The 17,181-nt window shown below is 46.1% G+C and overlaps 1 protein-coding gene and 1 long non-coding RNA gene across 5 annotated transcripts in view; one reads left to right on the forward strand and one right to left on the reverse strand.

The window, feature by feature from the left end:
• Nucleotides 1-15,599, forward strand: part of LOC310700490 (cyclic AMP-dependent transcription factor ATF-7) — a 103,658-nt gene extending 88,059 nt beyond the window's left edge. For all 3 annotated transcript variants that reach the window (XM_083490197.1, XM_083490196.1, XM_083490198.1), the window contains exons 7-12: nucleotides 658-757; nucleotides 2,330-2,443; nucleotides 4,163-4,315; nucleotides 6,233-6,430; nucleotides 9,277-9,385; nucleotides 13,610-15,599. In XM_083490197.1, the coding sequence (XP_083346323.1) occupies nucleotides 658-757; nucleotides 2,330-2,443; nucleotides 4,163-4,315; nucleotides 6,233-6,430; nucleotides 9,277-9,385; nucleotides 13,610-13,827 (892 nt within the window). In that variant the 3' untranslated portion in view covers nucleotides 13,828-15,599. The remainder of the gene's footprint in view (nucleotides 1-657; nucleotides 758-2,329; nucleotides 2,444-4,162; nucleotides 4,316-6,232; nucleotides 6,431-9,276; nucleotides 9,386-13,609) is intronic.
• On the reverse strand, nucleotides 3,260-4,777 carry LOC310700764. Of its 2 annotated transcripts, XR_014522801.1 has the most exons (3): nucleotides 4,640-4,777; nucleotides 3,570-3,693; nucleotides 3,260-3,460 (listed from the first exon to the last, which is right to left on the reverse strand). It is a non-coding gene; the product is annotated as an uncharacterized lncRNA (long non-coding RNA). The 2 variants fall into 2 exon arrangements; XR_014522802.1 differs by lacking the exon at nucleotides 4,640-4,777 and having other exon boundaries at nucleotides 3,570-4,156.
• Nucleotides 15,600-17,181: the final 1,582 nt, after the last annotated feature.

Below are 17,181 nucleotides of genomic sequence, written 5' to 3' on the forward strand. Positions count from 1 at the left end.
TTTGTAAAGGTAAAGGTACCCCTGCCCATACGGGCCAGTCTTGACAGACTCTAGGGTTGTGCGCCCATCTCACTTAAGAGGCCAGGAGCCAGCGCTGACCGCAGACACTTCCGGGTCACGTGGCCAGCGTGACGAAGCTGCTCTGGCGAACCGGCACCAGAGCAGCACACAGAAACGCCGTTTACCTTCCCGCTATAAAGCGGTACCTATTTATCTACTTGCACTTAAGGGTGCTTTCGAACTGCTAGGTGGGCAGGAGCTGGGACCGAACGACGGGAGCTCACTCCGCTGCGGGGATTCGAACCGCCGACCATGCGATCAGCAAGTCCTAGGCGCTGAGGTTTTGCCCACAGCGCCACCCGCGTCCCTCTTTTGTAGTGCTTTTCTGTGCTTTTGTAGCCCGTGTATATTCCGGCATGAAAGCCAATTATTTAGCAATTCAAAAAAATTAATGTTTGAGAAATGTTATGTTTGCTAACTCTGCTATTGCCAGAGCAGAGATGCTCAGCTTTTCAGTAGAGAGTTTAGGAAGCGGAAGGGGGCTCTGCGTGTCACATGGGATCACCTGTGTCTCAGATGTGTTGGGCAGGGGATTTCTGATAGTACTCACAAACTGGACTGCAATATGTTTTGTGTTTGCCTTTTGTTTTCTCGCAGATCTCCCACCAGCTCTGTACCACTTGTCATGCACCTTGTGAATGGACAGACCATGCCCGTCCTTCCTGGCCCTCCCGTTCAGATGCCTTCTGTCATATCGGTAATAGAAGCTTCCAGCCTGGCTACTTTTGATAAAGGAAGGGACAGTTTTCCCCCTTTGTAGAGCATATGCGAGCACTTTAATTTGCAAAATTGACATCTCTCTCTGCCCCTCCATGTGAGATAAGCCTGGGCTAGCGGGGAGGATGTGGGGGTTGAGGGAGCCACCAGCCTGCAAGTTAGCAGCACCTGCCAATCACATTGCTGGGGGGGAGGCTCAAAACTGAATCTTCATCTGAGCAGATGGCAGACACTGTTGGTTCCAAGGCTGGGAACTGCAGGCTCTCTGATTAGCTAGCTCTATGCTGAAATCATTCAAGCTTACAGAGAACATGTTGGCCTTTCCAAGCCAGAAAAACTCCCTCTCTGGCCTCTTCGGGGCATGAAATGGTTATTTAGCTTTTATTTCTGCAAATGAATTTTCTTGGGGTATGTGATTGACAAATGCAAGTACCTTCTGGTGCAGTTTGCACTGGTTCTGCTGCTGACTGTGCTATACAAATCCACTTTTCTGTTTCTTTGTGGGTGTACTTTTCATCTATTTAAGTGTTCAGAAAGTTTCTGCCATGTGTTGGAAATTAGAATTGTCTGAGGGGAAGCTCTATAAATCTGAAAATCTAGTTTGGGCACTTAACTGCCTTTTCTCCAGGTTATCTCAGAAATACTGCATGAATTCTAGCTGGCCACCTGTCACTTTCTCTCTTCTACTCCTATGGAAGTTAAGTGTGCCCATTGTAAAAATGCAAAAAGAGTGGTGTACCCCACAAAGAATTGCAGAAAGGAAAATAAATCTCAAGGGTGTCCTCAGAAGCTTTTCTCCCCATTGTAATGATTAGTAGCAGTTTTTATCTTGCCCTTAGTACGAGGAGTCCAGGCAGGTTTATATATTGTTGTTATGTATTTCCATAATAGCAACCCTGTTAAATAGATTAGACTGAGAGAGGATTATGAGCCCAACAACATCCAGCGAGTTTTGTCGCTGAATGAGGCTTTAAGCCTGGGCATCTTCAGTCCAAAGCCCCCCTGAAGCCATTATACCACATTTGCTCTCCAAGCACAATACTACTGAATTGATATGGTGGGGTTAGTAGTCAAGCTGGCCTGGGTCCAGAACTCTACTCTTTTGTTGCTAGAAGTACCCAATTTCATGGTAAAAGCTTTCTGTTGGCTGGATTGTACATTACCGTTTTGCAGTGTACATTTAAGATATTGTACACCTAAAAATCTCAAGCATAAATGGGAATATTAGATCTAGGATTGGCCGTAGCTCAGTGCTGAGATTTGCTGCAGCATAATGCGTGAAATGGTTCAGAAGAGACGAAAGAAAGCATTGGTGTTTTCTCTTTCCTGCAATGTCTAACTTTTCTGAAACTGCCGTTGGTACTCCTCTGCTCTATCAAGCTGCTCCAATGTTTGTTTCTTTTTATCTCTCAAACACTGGTGATTAGATTTCTAACATGTACAGCTTATCAAGCAAGCTTTCTCGCCCACCCCTTCTCCTTCACTGTAGGAGTTAATCAACAAAACTGCTTAACTTATACAAGGTGTTTTCCATTCCCCTTCCAACTTATAGCTGGCAAGGCCTATATCTGTGGTGCCAAACATTCCTGGTATTCCCGGCCCTCCAATTATCAGCAGCGGCTCCATTTCACCATCAGGCCTTCCAGTGCACTCAGAAGCTAAAATGGTGAGTTGCATTAGATAACAACAGAATCGGCAAGCTTGCCTATAGTACGATTTTAGGAAATGAGATGCAGCCGTGATTGAACCCCCAACATTGCCCCCAACACAGTTTTCTCATGGGGGATAACCTCAAAGCATGTGGTCACTCGATGCATGTGGTCACATTTGGGTTATTGTTTTTCCGTTAACACTTTCTGTTAACACTGAAACCACTAGCAGTTAAAAGAGAGTGCCGTATACTTTACCTTCTCCCCTAAAAGGCAGCAATTTGTAGTCTGTCGGTGCAAGTTGCATAGCCTATAACTTGGTGGGATAGTGTATATCCTTGTAGGGAATGTAGGTAAAGGTAAAGGGACCCCTGACCACTAAGTCCAGTTGCGGCTGACTCTGGGGTTGCGGCGCTCATCTCGCTTTATTGGCCGAGGGAGCCAGCTCACAGCTTCCGGGTCATGTGGCCAGCATGACTAAGCCGCTTCTGGTGAACCAGAGCAGCACACGGAAACGCCGTTTACCTTCCCGCCGGAGCGGTACCTATTTATCAACTTGCACTTTGATGTGCTTTCGAACTGCTAGGTTGGCAGGAGCAGGGACCGAGCAACAGGAGCTCACCCCATCACGGGGATTCGAACCGCCAACCTTCTGATCAGCAAGTCCTAGGCTCTGTGGTTTAACCCACAGCACCACCCGTGTCCCTAGGGAAAGTAGAGTGGGGTAGAAAGGGGTAGGATAAGGAAAGGGCAGAACAGAGAGCAACATTCAGATGGAGGCAACTCAGGCATTCTTGTGACACCTGGGTACATTTATCAAGCCCCCTCATTCCCCTAGCGGATATTAGACACTGTCAGGAAAGTTCAATACCCAAAATACATTATGAAAACTAGGGAAGAGGGTAGCTGTGAATATTAGCGATGTGAATGCTTGTCCACAGAAGTAACCTGTGGTTTCTTATGATTTCCAGATTAACAGATTAGTCTTTCAGTCTGCTCTTCACTGCTGCTACCGGTGTCCCTGTGCTACAGTCCTTAGGGAGGACAGTAGGAAAAGAGGGAGCAAACATGAAAATGAATGAATTTCTGCCCTTCATTTTCAATATAATACAAAAAGCTGCTATAAGTAAATAGAATTCTAACCTCAGGGGCCTCTCTGTACTTTAGTAAGGAAGCCAACTGATCTATAAGATTCAGGTGATGCTGTCATCGTAAAGAAAAAAGACACATCCGTTCTCCAAGTAGCTTTGCAGTCTAAATTTAGAAACTGAGTGGGAGACGACAGAAGGGTGGGGAGAGGTGTGGAGAGAGGTGTGTGGGTAGCACACAAAAACAAAGGATGATTTTGGAGAGCCAGAGAATGAACGTGAGCAAATGCATTGATAAACGTTTAGGCTTCATTAGCTCAGTTGTCAGTTTTAGCTGGGGCTAGATGTTGCAAGTTGCCTGTGATCTTCATTGAAAATGGTAGCTACATGTATGGTCCCTCCCTCTGCTTGCATCTATCTTGTGTCCTGACATCATGATGATGTCTTGCCTTGAAATAGAAACCTGGCTATCAGCAGCATTTCCTAAAGAGTCTGACCAGGCTTCATTCTCAACAGCCTGCATCTTTGTAGTAAAGAGGTGTGTGTGTGTGTGTGTGTGTGTGTGTGTGTGTGTGTGTGTGTCCTCAGTAAAGGAGAAAAAAATGGTTGGGCCTCTCCTGATTTTGTTTTGTTTTTGTCCCCTTACAGAGGCTAAAAGCCAGTCTGACGCAAGGAGTTACTTCCTCACTAAACGGCAGTGGCATGGTGGTGGGTTCAGCAAGCACAATGGTGACGTCTCATCCTGAACAGGGTCAGATACTCATCCAGCACCCTGATGCACCTTCTCCAGCCCAACCACAGGTCTGCTTGAAGCTGGAACACATCAAAGCAGGACTTGGGACGGGGGAGCTGTAATATTCTGGGAAGGGGGGCTATACCATGGGCATTTGAATTTGATTTGGCTGCAGCCACACTCCCGGCTTGTGGTATGACATCTGATGGGAAATCCAGTGGCTGCTATCAAATTCAGAGGCTTTGTGTAAAAAGAAGAAGTTTCAAGTATTCATGACTGTGGAGGAATGAGGGGAAATTGTTTGGGTGGCTTTTAGATAGATGCTCGGAACGAAACATGAGAACTTAATGGAGCTGAAAATTGATAAGACAAAAGCACAACTACCCTCTCACCTTTGGTTCCCATTGTCATACACAGATGTGCTTTTGCAGGCTTTTGAAACACTGTAAAAACCTGACTGAGGGACGCGGGTGGCGCTGTGGGTTAATCCACAGAGCCTAGGGCTTGCTGATCAGAAGGTCGGCGGTTCGAATCCCTGCGACGGGGTGAGCACCCGTTGCTCGGTCCCTGCTCCTGCCAACCTAGCAGTTCATCAAAGTGAAAGTAGATAAATAGGTACCGCTCCGGCAGGAAGGTAAACGGCATTTCCGTGCGCTGCTCTGGTTCGCCAGAAGCGGCTTAGTCATGCTGGCCACATGACCCGGAAGCTGTACGCCAGCTCCCTCGGCCAATAAAGCGAGATGAGCGCCGCAACCCCAGAGTCTGCCACGACTGGACCTAATGGTCAGGGGTCCCTTTACCCTTTAAAAACCTGACTGATCTGTCTGCTATTGACAGTAGTGTGATGTGTATGTAACTATAGCCAATGTTGCCTCTTCTCACATTCCACCATCAGGTCTTCAGAAAAAAAGTATTGCCAGTCTTTTAGTAGCCAGAAAATGATGGTACATCGCTCCACACAGCTCCCAGTTCATATCCCATGTCGCTGTAGATGCCTTGTATTTCTACATTCTGCCACTCCACCTCCACCACCACCACTGAGACCCAACCCTCCTTTTTTCCATTTCCCAAATATACTCAACCAAGGTTGTTGATTCTGCAAGCAAAAATAAGCATAGAAATGTTATATGCATATAATTCATTTGTATGGGGTTTCTTTCCCCCCAGTTGCCAGATTTGGCTTTTCTAGCTATAGAATCTGAGATGTTTTGGCACTGAGTTCCAGATCCCCTGAACGGGTATAGGAAGCCTGTTGCCTTTCAGAGAAGCTGCGTCTTTCACTCCGTTGCTTCTGTCACCGCTGCTGCCAGACAGTTACCAGTTAGGCATCACAGGCAATTGGGACACAGTCTGGAATATAGAAGCAATGTTTTCAGATCTTCTCTCTCTCTCTTCCTGTTTTAATGACTTGGGTTTAAATGCACCCCATTTGTTCCTGCCAGCTCACCAAATGCCAGCCTTCCATCAAAATCACCACCTGCTCTGTCAGCTAGACAGGCTTCCAGAAGTTTACTATCCATATGCTGCCTGACTGACAGTGAGTAGTAGCAAAGTGTAAACTGGTCTGCATAATTATAAAGCCCATTTGGTGGGGCTGAGCTAAGGTGGGAACCTGCAGATCTGTTTTGCTCTTGGCAGCTAGTTTTCTTTGTTCTCTTGAAATAATGGAAAAGGTTTTCAGTGCAAAGCAAATAGGTTAAAGGGTTAGAGGATTGCTACTCCATATGGCATAGTCCCTACTGGGTTAAAAGAAAGAAAGCATGAACACAATCAGTATTTGAGTCACTTGCACAAATCTTACATTGCTATTTTGCCTAAATGTCCTGGTGAGAGTTAGTGAGGATATGAGATCAAGAATCGGGGAAATTGTTCTGCGTTGTTACTAATTGGCCGCTGAGTGTTTAATGGGCTGCCCTGAGAGTGCACAAACAGCCCAATTAATCTTGTTCCTTAATTTCGGCAATTCTTTCATTCTTCAACCCCAGGTTTCCCCAGCTCAGCCCACGCCTAGCACAGGAGGCAGACGGAGACGCACAATGGACGAAGATCCAGACGAGCGCAGGCAGCGTTTCCTGGAACGGAACCGGGCTGCCGCCTCCCGCTGCCGCCAGAAGCGCAAACTCTGGGTGTCATCCTTGGAGAAGAAGGCGGAGGAACTCACAACGCAAAACATCCAACTAAGTGTAAGTCCTTAGAACATATTAAATACATTTCTTTCAACATTGGTACCTCTAGTTAAGAACTTAATTCGTTCTGGAGGTCCGTTCTTAACCTGAAACTCTTCTTAACTAGAGGCGTGCTTTCGCTAATGGGGCCTCTTGCTGCCACTGCTCCGCCAGCACACGTTTTCCGTTCTTATCCTGGGGCAAAGTTCTCAACTCAAGGTAACTCCTCCAGGTTAGCAGAGTTTGTAACCTGAGGCGTTTGTAACTCAAGGTACCACTGTACAGTGGTACCTCAGGTTACATACACTTCAGGTTACATATGCTTCAGGTTACAGACTCCACTAACCCAGAAATAATAGCTCGGGTTAAGAACTTTGCTTCAGGATGAAAACAGAAATCATGCGGTGGCGGCGCGGCAGCAGCGGGAGGCCCCATTAGCTAAAGTGGTGCTTCAGGTTAAGAACAGTTTCAGGTTAAGAACGGACCTCCGGAACGAATTAAGTACGTAACCAGAGGTACCACTGTATCCACATTTCAATCACACACAAAAATACAATCTGCTTAGCTTTCATCTCCAGATTGTGGAGGTGAAATGTACTTTTCCATATCAACAACACCAATGCAAAAGCGTATCTGAACAGACAAGGGCAATGCCCATCTCAAGGAAGGAGTCAGCCTTCAATGGGGGGCAGAAGCAGCTTTTCCCCATAATGTCATGTTTATCTTGGGGGGATTTGAATGCTCATACAGACTGGGTAAATTGAAGATTTGTAGATCAGTCTGGATACATATACTGGAGGGTGTTTCAGCAGATAGCATCTAGATTGATAGTTCCCAAAACTGAACTACATACCACTAACAGAAACAGTCAGGTGGCTTGCTTCAGAAGCAGACTTAGTAGGGAAGGATAGAAGCTGGGCTAACAGCTGCAACTTTGCAAACTACTTGGCCTTCTCTTGATCTCTGAGACAGTTGGGAGGCTCACAGAATACAAGGCAGACGACATCACCATCTTTAAGCAGGCACGGGATTTCTAATCCAATTGTCCTCTCCAGTATTGATCCATGGCAGTTACTGGTAATATCAGGACTGCCCTTCTTTATCCTCAACCATAGTTTTTCAAGCTGACTGCTTGAAAGTTGAACGAAAGACAACTCAGGATCATCTCAGCTCATCTGCTGTCCTGTATGCACCTACAGTAATGCGTGGTGCAACACTTTTAGGAAATGACATTTTATTTTTCCTTCAAGACGGTTTGGATTCTTGTATGTGACCAAATACATAGTTAGTTTGAGCCCTTAGCTGCAGTATCTTCAAAGGTCCTGAGTTCCGACATGCAAGACCTTATCCTTAGTATTCTTTACATTCACCTTATGCAACCAGTAGGAGCCTTCTTGTTCTCCTTTAGGCTTTATTTACCAGCAGAGGGGTTCCTATAGCTACTCTATCCTTGCATTATCTTTGAATATGCTACCTCTAATTCCAGCTCTCTTGGTTAAGGAATGGCTCCCTTTTTAGCCTTCTGGGAGAGAGCCCACGCAAAAGGATACATTTCTGTGACATCTGCACATCAGCAGAGGCAGCCTTTGGGTGCAGAGTTCTTAAGCCTTAGGGCTCAATTACAGCAAAGGTGTGAGAGTTTTGTTCCCTCCCTGGGATGCTCTCCTATTTAATATCTTATCACCGAATGTCCTCCTGCCTGGTGGACTTCTGTTCTTGTAAGCAGTGACTTGAATCCTTGCCTAAGTGCATGCAGCGTGTTTTTGCTTTCACTTTTCCAACCATACTGAATCTCGGAAGGCCAGTTTCTCACGTTTTATCCCATATTTTATGGAATTTTGACCTAATTTGATTTGCTGCTGGAGGTCGTTAGGGGCCACTCGGTTTGCAGTTCTTCTGTGGGATTTTCTTCCTACAATATATATTGCTTCGCTGTCTTTTGGAAAGTTCCCAGCTTCCAGGAAGAAGATTTTAGCCTTGCCAGGCTGGTCCCTGGGAAGGGGACCTAATCCAGCGGTGGACACCCTGTCTCCCTGTGAAAGCAGAACGGAAGCAAGGACTTCCTTTTCACCCAAAAAGACTCCTCTGAGTTCTCTCTGTGTTCATTGAATTAATCTCCCCACCCACTCATAAGTACCTTCAACGCTATCTTTGGAGTGCCGCAAAAAGACTGCTGTGGCAGGGTTACAAATGCAAGCAGCTTCTGCTGAGATGTTTTAAATGCAAGCTATGACCTGTGACCCCTGCAGAGGCCACTTCTGCATACTAGAACCTAAGAATAGCTGCCACATTCCATGCAACTGTATTAATAAAGGTTGGAAGTATTGTGGGGTTCCTGTCCAGTTGGTGCTGTGGCTCTTCAGTAGCTGCAATCTGCCCTCTTGACCGAACAGAGTTTGGCCGAGTTCCTTGCATGGAGGCTTGGCTTTCATTGTATTTCAGTGATGGAAAACGTGTGCCTTTAAACATTCTAGCAAGCTGCATGTGTGTGAATTTTAGCCTACCCTATCCCATGAACTTGAAGTGGATAACTATTTCTGTAATAATTAGAGCATTTTATATTGCAATTTTACTATGTTTAAATATGCACTGCTGTTCGAGGGATTCCCCCCCCCCCCGGCAATTGATTGTCGCTCCCAGATTCAGAGGCAAAAAGCACTTCTTAAGCACAGAGTTAAAACCCTAAGATCAGATCAGTTATTTAAATGCCAAAAATGGAGCATTTCCTGCCTCCGGTAACCAGCAAGATGACTCACAGCACCCCCCATTTTATACAATACCTATCCCGAACAATTAAGGACAAAAGTTTGAAAGGCTGGACATGAGAGCACATGCAATGAAGATAAATGTTTCCTTTCCTGCAGAATGAAGTTACATTATTACGGAATGAAGTTGCTCAACTCAAACAGCTTCTGTTGGCTCACAAAGACTGCCCTGTCACTGCATTACAGAAGAAAACACAAGGTTATCTCGGTAAGTGGGGAGCCTCTGAACATGCCTGCAGGGCCAAAGAGGGTAGGCTGTGTAGATGTTTCAATCTCAGTACAGTTGTACCTTGGAATTTGAACGGAATTCGTTCCAGAAGTCTGTTCAACTTCCAAAACGTTTAGAAACCAAAGCGCGACTTCGGATTGGCTGCAATAAGCTCCTACAACCAATCAGAAGCCACAGAACCTGCGTTGGACATTCAGGTTCCAGGTGATGTCAGGAGGAGCCACATGTGCAAATTATTTACACCTGCTTATGGAAACGTCCAAGGAGGTAGCAGCAGCCAAGGCAAATCTCAGGGCAAAGGAAACAAAACAAATACAGTCGTACCTTGGTTCTTGAACGGAATCCGTTCTGAAAGTCCATTCGACTTATCTATTTTAATTTATTTAGAACAACAGACAATTACAGCTGCTAGTCTGGGAAGAAAGTGAAGGCAATTCCTTTGTGACCATAGTATGTGTGTTCACTCGTACACAGAGAAGGGAGCTTGGGGAGGGAGGCCTTCTTTTCCCATGCCATACAACAGGAAAAAGATGCTTTTTTAAAAAAAAAACACAATAAATTGTTATATTTTTATTTTTAATGGTCCCTTAATTGTTCTGAGACTACAAAAAAGCACAACAGTTTACTTTAAAGAGCCAGGAAAAATAAAGAGGAAGCTATCAGGAAGGAAAGAACTCTGATGGGATAGAAGAATAGGGCAGCTGCTGGAGATTTCAGGGGCGTGCAAAACCCAGGCTGCAGGTTATCCATCTGTGGGCTAAAGGAAAATGCAGGGGAGGTGTTCCTCCTCCTGCTCCTGCCCACTGTCCATTCCTTTCATTTGAACTGCTTCTTTACCCCTGACCTATTTATCTACACACACACACACACACCCGACTCGATCACCCCATTTCCACAGCCTGGGTTCTTGAAGTCTCCTGCATCAGATCAGTTAGTAAGATCTGGGATCTGTGTAACCCTTTGATGCTGGAGACAGGAGGGACTTTGGGCCGGATCCTTCCTTGCCCTAATATTTGTAGTGCCGTTTTGGCAAAACAGCTTAGCTTGGCTGCTGGAGATGCGGAAGAGGGTAGGAGGGAAGGAGCAATAATACATGAGACAAGAGACTGTGCTGCAGAAGGCATCACTGCTGTGAGTATTGAGAAATGCCACTTGCCTGCAGTGAACACACATTCGCGCCTTGCGGTGCTCTTGGCATACGCTGTTTATTTTGATTCACTGCAATGACTCACCGTTTGAGAAATGTGGCAGTGAAACCAAACTGACTCCCTCTTCTGCCTCCCAAGGCTGTGCACATAGCAAGAAGGCAGCATGATTCTTCCACCACCACGCCTGTTATCATTTAGAATTTATCATTCGTATCATTAGTCTTTGTTGTCTGCTTGCTGCAGGAATAGAAATTCAGTTTGCATCTGCATATTAAAAATGAAATTATCTCTCTTTTGCACATGCTCACAGACACGCAGTCTTTTTTTATTATTGAGATTTGTGACTAAGCAATTCTTTAAACAAAAATGCCAGAGGGCATGGATAGAATTACAGCTTCCTCATGCACAGTTGGGTTATATTATTTGTGATGCCTTGCAAGTAATTTTTATGTTAGGGCAGGAATGCCAAAATACCATAAACTGCAAGGAGACAACAAGGCAAAACAACACAGGATTTGCAGCGCACTATGCTAAAGGTTTGTTATTGTTGACATGAAAGTAAAAGCCGAATACTTCGTTTAAAATTTGAGTAAATAATACTGAATGGCATGTGAATATTGGTTTGAAACAGCACTGTCATGTACCTATTGTAAGGCTGGATTTTCCTCCTGTGTTTCTGGATACACAGGTGTACTCCGGGGACAAAAGTAGCAGCTTGTGGCAGTTTTTCCCTGCTTTTGAGCTTGACCACAAGTCAATAGGTGTGTTTGTACTAGCTTGTTTTCTGGGATGTATACCAAGAACAGATGGTGCTATTCACAGCGGATTCCGAGCGAAGGCACTGATCACGGCTCCATTTTCAGGTTTCGTTCCAGGAAAAGTTTCTCTCTAAAGAAGGAACAAGCTTGAATCCCCATGATGTTCCACATCATGGTCTAAGACTTCACATAGAATATTGGATCTTTGAGCTGGAAGGGTTCCCGCATCCCACTTGAAATAGAGCCCTCTTGAGTTGGCAGGTGTGCTGCTGTCAACGGAGAAGAGCTCTGTTCAAAGCTACTGGGGTGTCTGCTGCTTGCAACAGGGGGTCTTGCCCTGGCAGAGTGAGCTCTGTTTTGAGTAAGCTGGAGCTTCTCTCAGCCATAGGTCTTCTAGAAAGCAACACAAGCTTGGTTGTTTCTTCTTCTTCTTCTTCTCATAATGAATGCTGAAATCATGCTGCTGAACCTCCAGCCACATATATATGCCCTGATAATTTTGTTGCTGTTTCTTGAAAAAACTGGGAGAGAGTCCTGTGGCGGATATAGAGAAATGCCGTATTTTTCGCTCTATAGGACGCACTTTTCCCCCTCCAAAAATTAAGGGGAAATGTGTGTGCGTCCTATGGAGCGAATGCAGGCCTCTTGGCTTCAGCGATAGCAACGCGAAGCCTCCGAAGCGCAGAGGGAGAGTTCCCGCTGTGCTCCGAAGGCTTGCAGATAGCCGCCTGAAGCCTAGAGAGCGAGAGGGGTTGGTGCACACCGATCCCTCTTGCGAAGTGGGAGGAGATATGGAAGGGGCTCTGTTTCTCCTGCCGCTTCGCTGAAGGGGCACTGAGCAGAGGGGGGAGAATTATTTTTTTCCTGTTCTCCCCCTCCTATGGTCCGGTGTGTCCTATAGAGTGAAAAATACGGTACAGTGGAGCCTTGCAAGACAAAAAGAATCCGTTCTGTGATTCTCTTCGTCTAGCGGTTTTTTTTGTCTTGCGAAGCAAGCCCATTGACGGATTAGAGGATTAGCGCTATTAGCGGCTTTTAGCGGCTTATCTGCTGATCGGATCAGCTGATAAGCGGCTTAGCGGCTTAGAAAAGGGGGGGAGGGAAAAAAACCTGCAGGAACTCGCAAGACATTTTCGGCTTGCGAAGCAAGCCCATAGGAGATTCGTTTTGCGAAGCACCTCCAAAACGGAAAACTCTTTCGTCTAGCGAGTTTTCCGTCTTGCGAGGCATTCGTCTTGCGGGGCACCACTGTAGTTTCTGGAACTGTGAAGCGGCTATGTTTAGTTGCTGCTGAAAGAAGGTGGCATGCAATGTTAAGAAGGCACAGTACTGGAAATTCATCATACTTTGTACTAATGTTTGAAGGACTGATTAAAGTCTGGTCCATCCGGGTTCTCATAGGGGACTTAGCCCGTTCTGTTTTCAGGTGAATTTTTAATGAAAGATCTTTCAAAAATCACCCAGAAATGCACACTTAAAACTTACAAGATGGCCCAAAGTTGGCATGCCACCTCCGTTCTCCCTGCCTCCTTTTAAGCTTATAAAGTATTCAGTCCCTGCAGTGTTTATAAGGGGGGCAGCCATGGGGTTTTGTATATAGTTCCCCCTGAGAGTGACAGAATATCACCATGTTCCATCACAAGAAGCCCCTGAGTGCATGCTGTTCAGGCTGTGGGCTAATGGATATCCTATTTTATAAAAAAATAAATAAAGCAAATTGATTGTGGGGCAGAGACAGTGCATAACCCCCAGGCTGCCTCGTATCAGAATACACACAATTGTGGATTCTGAAGAGGACCACCAGTCCAATCAGGGTCATGATCCGCCTTGATGATCTGTTTTGGAATCCTAGTAGGGCAGATTCCTCCTCCATCTCTACCTTGTACGTCCTGAGGGAGGCAAGCCATGTCAGCGTTCCTCTGGAAAAATCTCCAGAAGATGGATTTGTCACAGTGACAGGTGACACGTGGTATGGATTGTGCCATCCCCTCACCTGAATTTGCTAGAAAATTCTGTGGAAACCTGGATGAATTACTTAAGCTACACTAAAATGTGGTGATGGCATTTGCTGAGTCCGTAGCTGGTCTTACTGCTTTCCACCCACAGGGTGTATTTGAGAAAAAGAAAGCTACCTAAAACAACATGATGAAATGCATATGGTGGGAAGGGACAAAATGGCTGCCGTGTTGTAATCTACAGACCTATGGGCTTCTTTAAACACTTAGCACATGATAAGAGACAACCTTTTTCATAACTCTTCTCTTTCTCTCTCTTTCTCTTTTTGAAAAAAAATACAGAAAGCCCCAAGGAGAGTTCTGAGCCCACAGGTTCCCCGGCTCCTGTCATCCAGCACAGTTCTGTGACGGCCTCTCCCAACGGGCTGGCTGTCCGCTCTGCAGCCGAAGCTGTCGCCACATCAGTCCTCACTCAGATGGCAAGCCAAAGGACAGAACTGAACGTGCCCATACAGTCACACGTCATTATGGCTCCCCACTCCCAGTCTGCTGGCAGATGATGTCGCAAAATGTGTGACATAGAACTAACCAATAAGAACTTGCAGCTGGAGAGACTGATCATAACTAAGCCCCTCGGTCGATATGGGGTGGATACGTTTTTGTTTTTTGTTTTTTTTCTTAAAGTGAGTTAAGGGCAGCTACAGAGCTTCTAACTAAGTATATCCCCATTCACATCCTGGCCCAAAGTAGTGTGATGACCACCCTGTTTCTAAAGGATGGCCTCAAAATGACCAGCTTTGCCACCCCTTAGGGACGATCGGCCGTCGTATGGAGTCAACAGCTCACTTAGCCTTGCTCGGTGTGGTCTTAAATGGTTAATGTTCAGGTATAAGTTCCACTAACACTAAGCCTCCCTTAGCTTGGTTACTCATGGTGCTTTTCTCGAGTTGGCCGCTTTTTAGCAAAGGGAAGCAGCTCTTGGGAGAGGCTGTGGCCTTTTGCTGGTGCTGCCTGTTTTTATGAAAAAATTAGCACCCCCGCTGCTTTCTGACATTTCCAGTGTACCCGTCGCCACCGCTGTAGCTGGCTTTCAATTCTGCACTTTCACACCAGGACGGCAGCTCAAGGCTCTGAAGGTGGTAAGCCCCATAACCTTGTAGGTTTGATTTCCCCCATCCCCAACTGTTTTGTGAAGCGAGCAAGCAACCTCACTCGTAGCTGCTGCGGTTGGGGGCTGTTGGTAGTCGCCGCAGTGGAAATGGAAAGCCTGTCGCACGCATCTCAGACGGCAAAGTCTGTAGCTGTGCATCTGATCAGACGAGTGCATTAATCGGACACCTGTTCATCTGGTACAGTTCCTGGCTCGGTTTGGCTGTGGAGGTAGCCGTCAAAAGTACGATGGGAAGTACTTGGTGTTCCAGTTGCTAGGAAGAATAAGCAGTGCTTCCGCTGGGCAGAAGGCAGAGCTTTGACACTCTATGCACTCCCTCGCCTCTGCTGCATCTAGCAGAATCTTAATAAAATCAAAACAATTAGGATCCGTATGTGTGCAGAATATGCACCCTAAGTTTGTCAACCTTGACTAGGCACCTGCTGCCTAGCGGATGGCTCATGCAAAGCTAAGCTGAGCTGATGTCAGAGTTGCCCTGCCTTTGAAGGATAGGCGGGAAGCCTCTCCATAGGTCACACATTTGAAAGGTTTCAAAACCCCTTTAACCCCTGCGCATTTCAAAGGATCGCCTGTTGCGTTTAACCCTGTGAACTTGCTAAGTCTGTGGCCTTAAATCATGGAGTGTCTCTTTCAAGGGCAAGAGGCTGGGAGGAGCATTCTTTTCTTTTTTCCCTCTTCTTGACCCTGCTTTGAGTAATGATGCACCCGCCGCGCCTTCTCCCAACCACCCCTTTCAGATGCAGGACTCCTAGAGCACTGGTGTCACAAGGGTATATTACGGGAAACGAAAAATCTTGGCATTTTAAAAGGGCGCTTGGAGTTGTTTTCTTCCTGTTGCCTCTTGCTTGTTGCCAAAGCACATTTGTGTGTGTTGCGTGTGTCTTCTCCTCAAGTTGGCCTTGAGCTTTTGCTAACTGGATCGCTTTAGCTATCGAGATTGCATCCCTAGCAAGCGGGAGGCAAGCCTGTGACAATTATGCTGCAGCTGTTAGAAAAGAAGCCCATCCATGCCAACATTTCCTTCGTTTCGTCTTCCTTAAATTTTATTTTTTATTTTTAAAAAAAGACTCATTTGAAAACATTCTGTTCTTTTTAATGGGCTTTGTACGCCATGCTGCCAAACCGTGTAAGGTTCATCATGAATGACTTTTTTAAACCCCAGTTTTGGCAAATTTGTCCATTAGAATATACATTCGCCTATTCAAGAATCTCTGTATCAATTGCGCAGTGTGCACATGACAGTGCTTGTGTAGATTTTCCACAGTAGGTGATCTCCCTTGTCTTTCTAGCTTCTCAGGGCCTCGTCGTCATTGCATTTTGACCCATTTCCTTGCCTTAGCCTGATCTCGGTTCTAGTCTATTATTCCGTGACCTTTTATTTTTCCTTTCTCCTCTTGGGTTCCTTTTCCTACCCCCTTTGTTTAAAATCAGCAAGAAATTTACTCTCAATGTCTGCAGACTTCCTTTTAGCAAGCATTTCAGACATCCGGTCACTTGTCTTCTCTCCTCCATCCTCCCACCCCCACCCCCCCGCCTTCCCCCTTATTTGATATGTTGAACATGCACAGAGGCAAGTACTTTGAATATAACTTGTCCCAACAGGGTATCTGTTTCCTTAGTGACAGCTCCGATAACAAGACACAGCAGGTGCAGCAGCCAGGATCCTCTAAGGATAATAGAACAGGAAAGGAGCTTGCTGGCTAGAGGACAGATTGCAACTTTTTTTTCTTTTGGCCCCTTTCAAAGCCCAACAATGCTGTGTTTTCATTTTAAAAAAAATCTCAGAACCCTTTTCCTGGTTGAATGCATGCCATTAAAGATAAGAAGGTAAGGTCTTCAGATTGGTCCTGCTTTCTAGGGGAAAGGGGATTGAGGTAAAGTTGAATCCAAAATACGAATTAGTACCACATCTCTCATTAACAGACGCCGTGCTCTTGTGAGAGATGATATCTGAAGCTGATTCTAGTGTTAGTCATACCACCAGTCCTTCTGAGTACTGTTGAGTCAGGTGCTTGGTGGCTCCTCAAAAGAGGCCTTCTTCAGCGCTGCTTCCTGAGATCCCTTTAGCTGGAAATGCTAAGGATTGAATCCCTGCATACATCGATGCATACAATCCCTGATGACCTGTGCCCCTTTTACTATGGCCCCCGTCCTCATCAGAATCTGCTAAACAGATTTTGTTCGGGCGTTCAATCGAAAGTCACCTTAAGCCTGGCTCTAGAGCAGCCTTTCCCCAACTTTGGGTCTCCAGTTGATGTTGGACTACAAATCCCATCATCCCCAAGCAGCACGGCCAGTGGCCAGGGATGGTGGCAGCTGTATAGGCACACACACACCCTATTTATGCATGGGTTATGTTCCAGGTCATCATGTGCATAAGCTCATTCCATCCTCTTCCGGTGCCAAAAATGGCATGTGCAGTTGCACATGCATCGAACACGCACAAATGGAGAGTTGCCTGTATTCCAAAAACGTCTGGGGACTCAAGGTTGGGGATGGCAGCTGTGGAGCCATGGGAAAGAGATTGTCCCCTTGCTGCCTGCCTCTCGGGGATTCCTTGCCTCTGCCCCATCCTGCTGCTGCCAGTGGCTGCCACAACCCTACTTCCTAGAGAGCCAGTGTGGTGTAGTGGTTAAGAGCGGTAGACTCGTAATCTGGTGGACCAGGTTCGCTTCCCCGCTCCTCCACATGCAGCTGCTGCGTGACCTTGGGCTAGTCACACTTCTCTGAAGTCTCTCAGCCC

The sequence above is a fragment of the Podarcis liolepis genome (assembly GCF_965112155.1).
Source record: "Podarcis liolepis genome assembly, chromosome: 2".
Classification (NCBI taxonomy): domain Eukaryota; kingdom Metazoa; phylum Chordata; class Lepidosauria; order Squamata; family Lacertidae; genus Podarcis; species Podarcis liolepis.